Source organism: Triticum dicoccoides, chromosome 1A (assembly GCF_002162155.2).
Source record: "Triticum dicoccoides isolate Atlit2015 ecotype Zavitan chromosome 1A, WEW_v2.0, whole genome shotgun sequence".
Classification (NCBI taxonomy): Eukaryota; Viridiplantae; Streptophyta; class Magnoliopsida; order Poales; family Poaceae; genus Triticum; species Triticum dicoccoides.
In genome coordinates this window covers 607,253,866-607,268,080 of record NC_041380.1, presented here as the reverse complement: position 1 = coordinate 607,268,080, position 14,215 = coordinate 607,253,866, and the positions used below count along the sequence as shown (strand labels likewise).

The 14,215-nt window shown below is 46.3% G+C and overlaps 1 protein-coding gene across 1 annotated transcript; it reads right to left on the bottom strand.

The window, feature by feature from the left end:
• Positions 1–9,042: 9,042 nt before the first annotated feature.
• Positions 9,043–13,357, bottom strand: LOC119295350 (DEAD-box ATP-dependent RNA helicase 56-like). Its single transcript, XM_037573762.1, has 11 exons — positions 13,202–13,357; positions 12,886–13,118; positions 11,679–11,851; positions 11,365–11,596; positions 11,168–11,286; positions 10,516–10,572; positions 10,245–10,429; positions 9,805–9,949; positions 9,621–9,704; positions 9,477–9,540; positions 9,043–9,386 (listed from the first exon to the last, which is right to left on the bottom strand). Coding segments are annotated over exons 1-11 (1,305 nt in total). The 5' UTR covers positions 13,204–13,357; the 3' UTR covers positions 9,043–9,375.
• Positions 13,358–14,215: the final 858 nt, after the last annotated feature.

Genomic DNA, 14,215 nt, shown 5'->3' with positions numbered 1-14,215 from the left:
AGTCATGTGACTTTAGGTTTTGGAATTTTTTTTCTCTGCCATGTTTATTATTCCCTTTATATTCGACGAGAAGCCAGACGGGACCTTCATACTGAGCAGACATTCAAAAAAGATTTTCTTCTCTTCTTTGGTAAGAGCGTAGCTGGCAGGACCTGAAGGAAATATGCCCTAGAGGCAATAATAAAGTTATTATTTATTTCCTTATATCATGATAAATGTTTATTATTCATGCTAGAATTGTATTAACCGGAAACATAATACTTGTGTGAATACATAGACAAACAGAGTGTCACTAGTATGCCTCTACTTGACTAGCTCGTTGATCAAAGATGGTTATGTTTCCTAGCCATTGACATGAGTTGTCATTTGATTAATGGGACCACATCATTAGGAGAATGATGTGATTGACTTGACCCATTCCGTTAGCTTAGCACTCGATCGTTTAGTATTCTGCTATTGCTTTCTTCATGACTTATACATGTTCCTATGACTATGAGATTATGCAACTCCCATTTACCGGAGGAACACTGTGTGTGCTACCAAACGTCACAACGTAACTGGGTGATTATAAAGGTGCTCTACAGGTGTCTCCGAAGGTACTTGTTGGGTTGGCGTATTTCGAGATTAGGATTTGTCACTCCGATTGTCGGAGAGGTATCTCTGGGCCCACTCAGTAATGCACATCACTATAAGCCTTGCAAGCATTGCAACTAATGAGTTAGTTGTGGGATGGTGTATTATGGAACGAGTAAAGAGACTTGCTGGTAACGAGATTGAACTAGGTATTGAGATACCGACGATCGAATCTTAGGCAAGTAAACATATTGATGACAAAGGAAACAACGTATGTTGTTATGCGGTTTGACCGATAGAGATCTTCGTAGAATATGTGGGAGCCAATATGAGCATCTAGGTTCCGCTATTGGTTATTGACCGAAGACATGTCTCGGTCATGTCTACGTAGTTCTCGAACCCGTAGGGTCCGCACGCTTAAATTTTGATGATGGTTATATTATGAGTTTATGTGTTTTGATGTACCGAAGGTAGTTCGGAGTCTCGGATGTGATCACGGACATAACGAGTGAGGGAGTCCTGGACTAAGGAGTCCTCGGGCGTCCGGCCTGTTATCCATGGGCCGGACTAACGGGCTATGAAGACATGAAGACCGAAGATTATACCCGTGTCCGGATTGGACTCTACTTGGCGTCGAAGGCAAGCTAGGCGATTGATTATGAAGATTCCCTCTTATGTAACCGACCTCATGTAACCCTAGATCTCTCCGGTGTCTATATAAACTGGAGAGCATAGTCCGGATAGGACAGATTCATTACCATATACTCATAGGATAGACCTCTAGGGTTTAGCCATTACGATCTCGTGGTAGATCAACTCTTGTAACACTCATATTCATCAAGATCAATCAAACAGGAAGTAGGGTATTACCTCCATAGAGAGGGCCCGAACCTGGGTAAACATCGTGTCCCCCGTCTCCTGTTACCATCAATCCTAGACGCACAGTTCGGGACCCCCTACCCGAGATCCGCTGGTTTTGACACCGACATTGGTGCTTTCATTGAGAGTTCCACTGTGCGGTCGACAAAAGGTTTCGATGGCCCCTTTGATCGTCAGTAATGGCGCCGTCCAGGGAGAAACCTTTCTCCCCGGACAAATCTTTGTGTTCGGCGGCTTCGTACTGCGGGCCAACTCACTTGGCCGTCTAGAGCAGATCGATAGCTACACCCCTGGCCACCAGGTCAGGTTTGCAAGCTTGAACTACGTCGCGGATATACATGGAGACTTGATATTCAATGGATTCGAGACCGCGGCAATTGCTTCCCCGTGCACCGAGGAACATAACTTAAATCTGATATCGGAGTACGTCCAGAAGACGGATCCTGTTGCTGCAACAGCTTCAGAACTGAAGCAGATCATGCCCTTCAAAGCCACGAAGCCCATGGCGTTGGAGCCGCACACGGACTCGACACCCTGCAATGCTTGCGCCAATGGGACTCCGGACTCGTATCCGGCCATGTGTTCCAGACCAGATGCACCTGCGGACACCGAGCTGGATCGGTTATCGATTTTCAAATTTAGCGCTGCGGACATCTTCCAGCATTCGCCTTTGGGTGATGTACTAAATTCTTTGAAGAACTTGTCCTTGGAGGAAGACTCACAGCCGAACTATGTTCGGTTCGAGCTAGAGGCGGACGACGAGGAATTTTGCCTCCCACCCGCCACCCACTTCATAGCCACCGTCGATGACTTAACCGACGTGCTTGACTATGGCTCCGAAGACATCGACGGTACGTTCGACGATGCCGACATGGAGCAAGGCCAAGACCCGCCATTCACCGGACGTTGGACGGCCACCTCTTCGTACGATGTGTACATGGTTGATACACCTAAAGGATCTGGCGACGATAAAGAAGAGCCAGATAAGTATAAACCTTCTGAGACGCATTCCAAGCGTCGACGCCCCAAACGCCGTCCTAAGCCTCACCGCTCAAAAGACGACAACACTGGCACCGGAGAAAATAGCACTCCGGGCGACGCCGAAAACAATGAAGACCCTGTCGGAGCTGCATCCGAACAGGAGGAACATGTCGACAGGCAAGACAACCCTGATGAGCAGGCCATAGAAGATGACTCGGGGGACGATAGTTATCGTCCACCTTCCGAAGAGGAAACAAGCCTCAGCAACGAAGATTTTATCGTGCCTGAGGACCCTCTAGAACAGGAGCGCTTTAAGCTTCAACACATAGCCACCGCAAGGAGCCTGAAAAAGAAACAGAAGCAGCTTCAAGCTGAACAAGATCTGCTCGTCGACAGATGGACTGACGTCCTGACAGTGGAAGAATACGGCCTCAAGCACCCAACCAAGAGCTACCCGAAACGCAGACTGCTACCTCAATTCGATGAGGAGGCACCGGAGCACACATCTCCCTCGCGTAATGTGGAACGACCACTGCATGGTTGAGACAGGGCAGCTGACCGGCCACGCCGCGGCCGGGACAAAGCGGCAACTCAGGCCGAACAGCAGCCTGCCCCACCACCTCGTAAAAATAGAGACGGAAGAGTTTGGGGTCACACATACGACCTCCGGCAAATCCTGGACGGTAGAACAGGACACACAAGATCGATCTACGGATCGCGAGGGCGTGCTTCGAGGCACAAAGAAGGATACCTATTCGGACATGATAAATCTAACCACGCCCGGGCCGAATACCACAGACGAACTCCATCAGAGCTACGCCACGACTCGGCCCAATATAGAGGCGCCGCACACCCTCTCTGCTTCACAGATGAAGTACTGGACCATGAATTCTTCGAGGGGTTCAAGCCCGTCAACATCGAATCATACGACGGCACAACCGATCCCACAGTATGGATCGAGGATTTCATTCTCCACATACATATGGCTCGAGGAGACGACCTCCATGCCATCAAATACCTCCCACTAAAGCTCAAAGGGCCAGCTCGACACTGGCTTAACAGCCTGCCTGAAAATTCTATCGGCAGCTGGGAGGACTTGAAGGAGGCTTTCCTAGACAACTTCCAAGGGACTTATGTCCGGCCACCTGACGCCGATGACTTAAGCCACATAGTTCAACAACCTGGAGAATCAGCCAGAAAATTTTGGACTAGGTTCCTAACCAAAAAGAACCAGATCGTTGACTTTCCGGATGCCGAGGCCTTGGTAGCCTTTAAACACAGCATCCATGACGAATGGCTGGCACGCCACCTCGGCCAAGAAAAGCCGAAGTCCATGGCAGCCCTCAGGGCACTAATGACCCGCTTTTGCGCGGGAGAGGACAGTTGGCTGGCCCGTAGTAACAACACAGCCAGCGAGACATGCCCCTCAGAGGCCAAGAATAGCACTGGCAAGCTCCGGCGCAACAGACACAAACGCCGAAGCAACGACAACAACACCGATGACGCCACAGTCAACGCCGGATTCACTGGCTCCAAGTCCGTCCAGCGGAAGAAGCCCTATAAAAGAAATAATGAAGGACCTTCCAGCCTGGACTGCATACTCAACCATCCGTGCCGGATACACGGCACCCCAGACAAGCAAGCCAATCACACCAACATGGATTGTTGGGTTTTCAAGCAGGCTGGCAAGTTAAACGCCGAAAACAAAGAAAAGGGTCACAAAGTGAGGACGAGGACGAAGAGCCCCGGCAGCCGAACACTGGGGGGCAGAAGAAATTTCCCCCACAGGTCAAAACGGTGAATATGATATATGCTACACACATCCCCAAAAGGGAGCGTAAGCGTGCACTCAGGGACGTCTACGCGATAGAGCCAGTCGCCCCCAAATTCAACCCATGGTCGTCATTTCCGATCACCTTTGATTGTCGAGACCACTCAACTAGTATCTGTCATGGCTATTCGGCCGCATTGGTCCTCGACCCAATCATCGACGGATTTCACCCAACACGAGTCCTGATGGACGATGGTAGCAGCCTCAACCTGCTCTATCAAGACACGGTGCGGAAGATGGGCATTGACCCCTCACGAATCAAACCAACAAAGACTACCTTCAAAGGAGTCATACCAGGCGTCGAGGCCCGCTGTATGGGCTCAATCATGCTGGAAGTGGTCTTCGTTCTCCGGACAATTTCCGAAGCGAGGAGTTAATCTTCGACATCGCCCCATTCTGCAGCGGCTACCACACACTGCTCGGACGAACAGCGTTTGCTAGATTCAATGCAGTGCCACACTACGCTTATCTCAAGCTCAACCTAATTAACCTAGCAAAACTCTAGTGCCCTAACTGAAAAACATCTAATTAACATCTACTAGTACCACTATTGCCCTAACCTAATTAACAACTAGTATCACTATATACTATACAAGCAGTATCTACCCTAATTAAACCCTACTGCCCTAACTAACTTTTGTTGTAAACCAAATTTTTTGCTCTAAACTAATTTTTGCTCTAACATCTACTACTTAACATCCTTTGCTCTAAACTAAATTTTTTGCTATAAACAAACTTTTGCTCTACTAATTTTTTCTCTAAAATGTAGAGAGAGAGGAGTGGGGGACTTACAGAGAGGGGAGAGACGGTGGCGGGGAGGTGCTCGGTGACGGAGGCAGGGGCGGAGAGGGCGGGCTCGGGCACGGGCAACGGCGGTCCTGGGCGGGCTCGGGCGGCGGTGAGGTGGTGGGCGGCGACGGTGACATCGAGGGCGGCCTCGGGCGGCGGCGGTGAGGCTGAGGGCGGCCTCGGGCGGCGGCGGTGAGGTTGCGAGCGTCCACGCCGGCAGGAGACGGCGGCGAAGTGGGGCGACGGCGAGTTGGAGAGACGGCGGCGAGGGCGAGGGATTTGGGGAAGAAGTGGTGGCCGGGGGGGAAACCGCTGTTTAAGTGAAATGTAACGGCAGCGCGTTTCCGAAAACACGCTATAGCTAAGTTAGCTACAACGCGTTTCCTGAAACCCGCTACTGCTATTCCTTTCTCCTTTTTTCCCTTTTTTCTTTTATTTTTCTTTACGTTTTATTTTTTTCTTTCTCCTTTTTCTATTTCTTTCATTTTCATTTACTTTTCTACTTGCTTTCATTTTATTTTATTTCTGTTAGCAGTAGCGCCTTACACATAAACGCGTTGCTACAAAAAATTAACGCCAGGGTTGTTTCTAAAAGAGCGCTACTACTATGTGTAGCCGATCGGCTTAGTGGTGGGAATATTTGTAGTAGCGCTTTTAGGCCGGGACGCGCTACTGCTATATGTGTATCTGCAGCGCGGTTTTTTGGCGCGCGCTACTGCTAAAGTTCTGTGTATAGGCTTTTTCCTAGTAGTGTAAGGGGCGAATGGTCTTTGCCCCGCATTTCCTATTTGATCAAAGACCCCATGGTTGGTTTATTCACACATACATTTTCTACTGATATTTCTATAATTCCTATGGCCATCAAAAACAACATCCTATTTTTCAACCTCCTCCATAACTTCTAGCACTGATTGAGGTATACACTTATTAGGGGTGGGCTTGTTTCATGTAGATTAATGGAGAAGTGGAGAAAAATAGTACCTAGAAATTCTTTGCAATGAGCTTCAGCTCTTGTAACCCACTTTCTAAGTGTTCCTTTTATTTGGTACATGTTCTAAGTACCAATCTTAAGAAAATTCATTCTGCAGAAAGTACGACCAGACACAGGAAGCCGCGTGGGTACTGGTGTGTCGATCTGCAAATCAAGACATGAGCAGTAGGACAGTGGCACCATAGACCTTTTCCCATTCGAGTTACCCATGTTATTCCCTTCCTCCTGTCCCAACATCACTGAGAAGTCGATGGAGTCTCCGCTTACAGTTTGCCAATTGGTCTCTCAACCTGTCATGTAAGTACTCCCTCTGTAAACTAATACAAGAGCGTTTAGATCACTACTTAGTGATCTAAACGCTCTTATATTGGTTTACGGAGGGAGTAGTTGTTTATCAATCGAAGTGAAAATTATTAATAAATTCCTAAACCAAGTTCAGAAAACCTAAAGATGTGCTCACCAATTGATTTGTCCTGGTGCCCCACCACTCGGACGAGCTCGGCGTCCTCCTGATATGAAAATGATGGGGCGGATCCACACGGACTCAGCACGTAAGCTCTAGTCATACTCGATGAGAAACCACTCCGTCACACCAGTGCTTAGCGTCACTGCGAAATTGTGCAACGGAATAGGTCCACGGGGTACCCACCAGAACAGCGTCGCGTCGCATCCTCCACCCCACTGGTCATGGCGAGCTCTGTGACATGCCCTTACGGACAGCCACACCTCCTCGCCCAGTCACATTTGTCGCTCGCTGCCTTTACTTCATCTTCGGTGCTCGCCGGTCACGGGGATGGCAGACGTGAGGCGAACGGCGACGGAGATGGTGGATGAGCAGAGAGGAGAGGAAAGGACATGGCTTCGTGGGTGCTGGTGGGGGGAGGATGAGAATAGACAGTGGGCCAAATGTTGATGTCGAGGCCGACCGGCGTTGTGGTATTCCGAACGAGGTTGATGGAGTGAGGTGGTTGCAGCCCCAAGAGGGACCAGACCTGTGCCGCGCGTCGGCGAAGGATGGGCGAGGTGCGTCGCATCCTCATGAGTGATGTTGCACTGCGGACAGTCCGAGCCAGAGGAGAGATGGTCTTGCGATGTAAGTTCGCCATCTTGCTAAACCTATCACGACAAAGAAGCCAGCCGAAGATCTTGTCCTTGGTAGGAGCCTTGGATCTCCCGATGTGCCCCGCGTTGAGATCGATCTTGTGGTCGGAGGAGACCACTGAGTAGGCGCACCTTGAAGAGAACGGGGAGCCGTGGGTGAGGAACCTGTCGTCGGGCGCATCACTGCCGGCAACATCTTGCAAAAAAGACAAAACAAACGCAAGCTCTATAGAAGCAACATTGGTTAGGCGGTTTTGCAGAGTAGCGAGTAAACCATTCTGCATGACATGTGATGCCAGAACTGAGGGTGAGATGGAGACGGAGAAGAAGTGTGGGTAGGTGTCTGCGAGCGGAGTCGGGAGGAGACAAGCCAGAAGAAGGTAGAGGTGCCATTGTTGGCAAGGACATGAGATTTTGCGGAGGGGCGAATTTGTTCGTTTAATATTCTCCATAGGTAGGGGGTTGTGTAGTTTGTTTTCGAAGTCAAGAGAGTAGTGATGGAAATACCATCGGGAGTCTGAAGCCATACAGGGTTCTGGCAGAGTCTTTTTTGGGGAGGAGGATCATGTGGGATCTGTTGAAGCGCTCGACATCCACCCGCAAGTTGGCGAAGTCATCGAAAAAATGAAACATGATCAGTTTGATGTTGTGCCAAAATTTCGGTAAAAACCTGGTCCAATGCCATCGGGCCCGGGTTGGCATTCACGTTCATCTTAAAGAAAGCTTCTTGAATTTACTGAGTGGAGAAGTCGAAGTCTAAGTGGCATAACTGAGGAAATTGCACCGGATAGAGGTCGGATAGGCGAAAGAGCCGCAGGTTGTGGAAGAAGTTGTGAAGGATGGTAGCCTTATTATCATGGGCAGAAAACTTCATCCCATTTTCCTCGAGGACGGAGATGTTCTTTTTTGCGGAATCTTTGAGAAGCGGAAACATGAAAGAAAAAAAATCACGTTTTCGTCACCGTCGACAACGGTTATGACTCTCACCCTCTGCTTCCAGAAGAGAACTATCTGTGTGACAACCCGGTGAAGAGATTATGTATGCATGGCATAACTCGAGCCGGTTCTTATCGGTCCAAATGATGTGACCCAACCCTGACTTGTTCATTGAACCAAAGGAGGTCGCGTCACATCAAGCATAAGCACTCGAACACCTGACACTCAACAGTGTCAGAGGTCACTTAGAGAAGGGGAAGAACACAACCAACACAGAGCTCACTAACATGCACCGAGTAATCACAATGAAAGCATCCAATAGTAGTTTCATCCAACAGAAGGCAAGAAGGCTAGAGTTAGAAGTGATCACATCCCAACCACCATATTTGTAACACTTGAGGACTTGTATTCCTTCATTTCATTTCACATCAATAAGAAGAGGAATATCCTCGGCCTCTCTTTTCAATAAGCATTCTATCACTATTTGTACGCCTGACTATATGGTTTATCAACTCTAACATTTTGGCACAAGAACGGATGGCTCGGACGTTTAAGGATACACAAGGGTTCTAATTTTATAGCTGACTATGTTAAGATTTGTCCTGCACGCACGCCAGATAAGAGCTACGGCTTTGTCAAAAATGCCGAAAAGGTTAGAGGTTCTATTATAATAAACTATATACAGATATATAGACTCATTTTGCTCCGTATTATTATATAGAATCTTAAATCTCTAAAAGGACTTATATTTAGATTATCTTAATTGTTTGTCTCCTTCAAACTCATCAGTCACCTGATTTTCATTTCGGTTAAAAATGCATTTGTTGGCCATGAGAAAATAGACTCACATGCAGCAGCGGCAGAAAAAGAGAACGCTGAATGCTCAAGATGTAACAAATTTTTTGCGAGGATGGAAAACAAGAAACAAAAATATAATCTGGGAACATTGTACCATTGTATATGATAAATAATAATATGACGATATAATGATGGTTTGAAAACTACGGTAATAATCATGATTTTTAAAATTTCAAAGCAAACCATGCATCATACATTCATCCATCCATCCAATTCTAGCACAAGTAAAATCATTTCATCATTTGGCCTAAGTAACAAACCAACATCTCTCAGACTAAATAACAGACAGACTAAATAGGGTACAGCTGCTGCTCCTGCTGCCTCCCTCCCTTGGCAGCAGGGCAGGGCAGGGCAGGCAAAAAACAGCATCACTTCAAGCAAAACATTCAAGGATTCCATCTTCTCCTTCCGTCCTCCTTGCAATGTCGGCGCGGGTCTACGACGGCACTGCAATATCATGCCATGGAGAAACAAACAAATCAGAGACAGCAGATTATACATTCCAAACAACCCACCAGCTATCTATGCGCCACTTACTGTATGTTGAAGTGTCAATCTGCTCAGGCAGCTCCTTGATGTCCACCTCAAACCGTTCTTGCACCTTCATTCATTCATAAAACAATCTTCCTTGTCACTCCACTTGATCAAAATCATGCAATCCAAAAACAGAGATGGACCAACCTGGTTAAGGACGTCCGAGTCCGAGGCCGACGAAACAAAAGTTATGGCGAGCCCCTTGGTGCCAAAACGCCCAGCCCTTCCAACCTGCATGCATGCATCACCACCAAGTTAGCTTCTAGGTTACCTAGAGCAGCAGCAGCATCCCAACCAAGCAAGGAACATGCACGCATGCATGGAGTATTACCCTGTGCAAGTAGGTATCAGCTGAATCAGGCATGTCATAGTTTATCACAATGTTGACACGCTCAATGTCGATCCCTCTGCCAACCAAATCCGTCGCCACAAGAATCCTCTTGTGCCCTTCCTTGAAGTTCTTGTATCGGGTCAGCCTGCAAAATTAACAACCAAGTGCCGTAATCATTATTACTATTATTAGTATATAGCACAAAATAGCATCTCATCTGCAGCACCAGTTGATAAATAATTCGCAACTAAGTACTTCATAGGTTAGAAAAGATGGTTATATGTATATGCAACCATATGCTTCTTCCCACACAGGCACAACAACCAGGAGAAACAACTACAACAAATTTACACACAATTTGAGCAAGAGAACAACAAGACCACCATACTACAACAACTGGCAATTCAACAACATGAAGCAGAGAGCACATATATATATACCTCTCTTCCTGGGTCATGCCAGAATGGATGCAGATTGAAGGGAAGTTGCATTCACAAAGCAACTTGTTCAGCTCTGCAGCCCTGCTAACGCTCTTCACAAATATCACAACTTGGTTGAAATCGAGAGCATCCAAGAGATCGTTCAATTTTCGGTTCTTCTCTGACTCTGTCAATTTTATGTAGTGCTGCAAAAAAAAGACAGTATAATCACACAGTTGAACAAAAACTAGTGAAATGAACGTGCAAAACAGTGTAAAACGACAAAAGCTACCTGAACAAGACCGTGAAGGGTCAACTTTGCCTCATCATCAACATAAATTTCCATAGGCTGTAATGGAACAAATGGTAGATGAAAGAAATTAGCATTCCAGCATCAATCTACAGGTACATTCCAAGTATCTGAATTCCTTCATCTTCAGAAGATGCTGCCCCCGCGTGGAACTTCAGTTCTGCACTGTTGCACACCATGTTTGTTCCAATCAAGTTCATCAGCCATTGCAACAGTGCATCACAGACAATTCCAGGCTGACATATGGCAACATTGAAAATGAGAACCAGAACCACCACCAGCTAAACTCCACTGAAACTCCACATCCACCAGCTAACTCCATATGTGTGTGACTAAGTGCAGCAAACTAAGAGTCCAGATAGTTAACCTCCAGACTGGTTCCCAACAGAAACTGACCACAGCTACTGACAGATACCCAAACCAATTGAAAGACTCATAAATGGCTTCCACGGTATTGCCCTATGCAAGGTAGTAATGGAAAACAGAAGAAAAAAACGACTTGACGAGAGAACTCTATACATGTAAGATTACAAAAAACAAGGACAAACCTATTGATAACTGATAACCAGTGGAGGACACGACTTAAATATGATGCACTGTGCAATTGAGATAAGACATTAGGCAGGGGCATTACATCTTGCATAAATTTCTTGCAAATGGGACGGATCTCCTTGCTGAGAGTTGCCGAAAACATCATGACCTGCTTATCATGAGGTGTCATCTTGAAAATCTCCTGGACATCCCTCCGCATGTCTGCAGAATGCATACATATTTGTCATCCAGTCAAGGGCATAATGATATGATAGCAGCAAGTGAAGGATGACAAATTACCCAGTGACTCAAGCATCTTGTCACACTCGTCAAGAATGAAATGCCTCACATTCTTCAAAGAGAGGTCCTTGTCTCTAGCTAGAGCTAGAATCCTCCCAGGTGTGCCCACAACAATGTGGGGGCAGTCGTTCTTGAGCAAATCCTGATGTTTCTTGATGTGAACACCTCCATAGAATACAGCAACCTTTAATTCAGGCAGAAATTTGCTGAACCTCTCGAACTCGTTGCAAATCTGCACAAGACAAGGGCGGCAAATGAGCAAACAAGGGAGAAAATGTGTGGGAATAGAACAAAGCATATATTCATAAACCCACCTGGTAAGCCAGCTCTCTGGTGTGGCACAATACGAGCGCTGCCACCTGACCAGCAGTAGGATCGATCTGCTGGAGAGACGACAGGACAAAGACAGCAGTCTTCCCCATCCCAGATTTTGCTTGGCAGATGACATCCATTCCGAGGATTGCTTGAGGGATGCACTCATGTTGCACTGATGTGGAGGAAGGAACCAAATAAAATCGGAGCAGCACCCCAGTGAGTAAAAAGTGAAGCTTCTGGGTCCCGGGTTAATGGAAAGTTTTACCATATTTCCCTCCAACGGGAAATGTCAGGAGAAAGTATACCTGCATACATACCAGCAACGAAAGAATATCATCAACAAGCTGGCTAAATAAAGCTGAGAACAACAAAGTTGAAAAACGATGGACTAGGTAATATAGCAAAGTTGACTAAGTAAAGCTGAGAATAGCAAAGTTGGTTCAGTTGACTTTGTTCATACTCCATACATCCAGTTCCAAAACCAATGTTTGAAAAAGCAGAAAGTGTAAGCTTAAGTGTTTAAACTTGGCCAGAATTTGACTGGATAAAATGCACAGGAAAATAGGAAACATAGCACCCAAAGTGCAGTCCACACCATAGCAAATACTACACATGAGATTCACACAGCAAGCAAAACAACAAACGACAACAAAAAATGCAGTTGAGTTGAATTAGACATGTAGCCTAATAGAGATCATGTGGCCAGGATCTGAAGGAAATAGTTGCCGAACACACTAAAGTAATAAGGTAAATGGCATATTGCCATTTCACAATCAGAAGTGTAGTTGTGAAAAAGCCCGATTCCGGCCAAAAACTTTGCTACATTATTGAATCTGTTAGCTTGGCTTAAAGCTTAACTTAAATTGACAGGTTACAAGTATGTTATTGTAAACATGTTATGTTGAGCACCTATTAATTAATTAACTTGGTCGGTATGTTGCAGTTTACGCATCTCTTGTTAATCTGTTAATTTATTTATTTAACAGAGACAAGTAATTAATTATTCCTAGACTAAATGGCGAAATGAATTAGGGTCGAAACCTGATTTTCTACACTAGTATTGAAACAGTTAGATTTGTTTGGCTTAAGCTTACATTATTAATTTGGTCGATTTTCGCAGCAGGTGAAATTTTCTTTATTCAAGTAGTAATTAATTAATGGACGGCTGAAGTCGAGAAAAAAAAAAGTATATATGAGGGGGCTTGCCTTCGGAGGGGTGCTCGAATCCGCAGTCCTGGATGGCCCGGAGCAGCTCGGGCTTGAGGAGGAAGTCGCGGAATCCGGAGCTGTGGATGCCGACGTAGCCCTTCTTGGGCTGGGAGGCGTCGGCGGCGGGCTTGGCGTTGGCGTTGGAGGAGGCGTCGAGGGCCTTGTCGTCGTCCTCCTCGTAGTCGAGCAGCTCCTCCTCGTACACGTCGTTCTCCTTGGCCTCTCCCATCCTGAATTCAGTAATCAAACCCTAGATTAGCTTAGGTAGAAACCAAGCAACCAAGCAACCAGATCTCGCCCGAGAGAGACTCACATGGATGGATTGACGGTCGGTAGGGGGGGAGAAAGATCCGGCGCTAGGGTTTTGGGCGGCTGCGGGGAGGAGAGGAGAGGATAGGGTTCGAGCAACCGATTTCTCCTTGGCTTTGGTTTGGTTTGGTTTGGTTTGCTAGGGTTGGGATTGGATTGGATCGGAAAGATATATATGGTATGGATATGGATGGTATGGAGGGAGGATAAACAGGCCTAGGCCGGGCCATGCTGGTAGTAAAATGGGCTTCTGTCCGTCCGAGGCGGTGGGGACATTTTTTTTCTTCTTCTTCGAAAAAAGGATCATATATTTTTTTTCCTTTTTCGAAAAAAAGGATTATAACAAAATGGGCTCCGCAAGACTTGCTTGAAGAAGAATTAAGAGCAAGAACGTGGCCCTTGAAGAAAAAACCTCGTATGGTTATAGGTAGCAGCTGGATGCATGCAACCCAAGAGCAAGCAAGAATTTTGACATATGCAATAAGAATTGCATGCATACATAATTTTATTTAGAGCAAGAATTAAGTTCAAATGTTGTAACTATTCTCTTAATTAAGATTACAGGTTTTGTCGTAACGATCTTCACGAGCATGAAAACCCTTTCCACTCATTTGTCAACCTCCCTTTCATTCTTCTTATTTCTTAGCTGCTTGCTCGAGGATGAGCAAGACTTAAGCGTGGGGGAGTTTATGGCTCGATATTTTGCTACTCTTGTCACAAGCTTTTGATTGATGTGGCTTCAACCAAGTTTTTGTTATTTCTCGCGTCTTTGTGACTCCAACCCTTTGAGAAAGAGGAAAACGTGTTTTCCCTTTCATGTGCAAAACAAATATACTTTTGGAACAAGGAAACCAATCAACATCCCATCAATTGAACCTAAATAAATGGGGCAACTTTCCTGTTGGACAAAAATGCACCAGAACAATTAGATCACTAGACCACGTCTACTCGGACCAGTGATCATACCACCCGCCGCCAGCTCCACCTCAACAGGAACAACTTTAGTGAAGGGGAGCAC

Excerpts from the sequence above, each read along its gene's own strand:
- LOC119295350 (XM_037573762.1), bottom strand. Across the intron at positions 11,852-12,885 it reads ATTCGAGCACCCCTCCGAAG|TGCAACATGAGTGCATCCCT; the intron begins GCAAGCCCCCTC and ends CCTCCACATCAG. Across the intron at positions 11,287-11,364 it reads CAAGATGCTTGAGTCACTGG|ACATGCGGAGGGATGTCCAG; the intron begins GTAATTTGTCAT and ends TGCATTCTGCAG.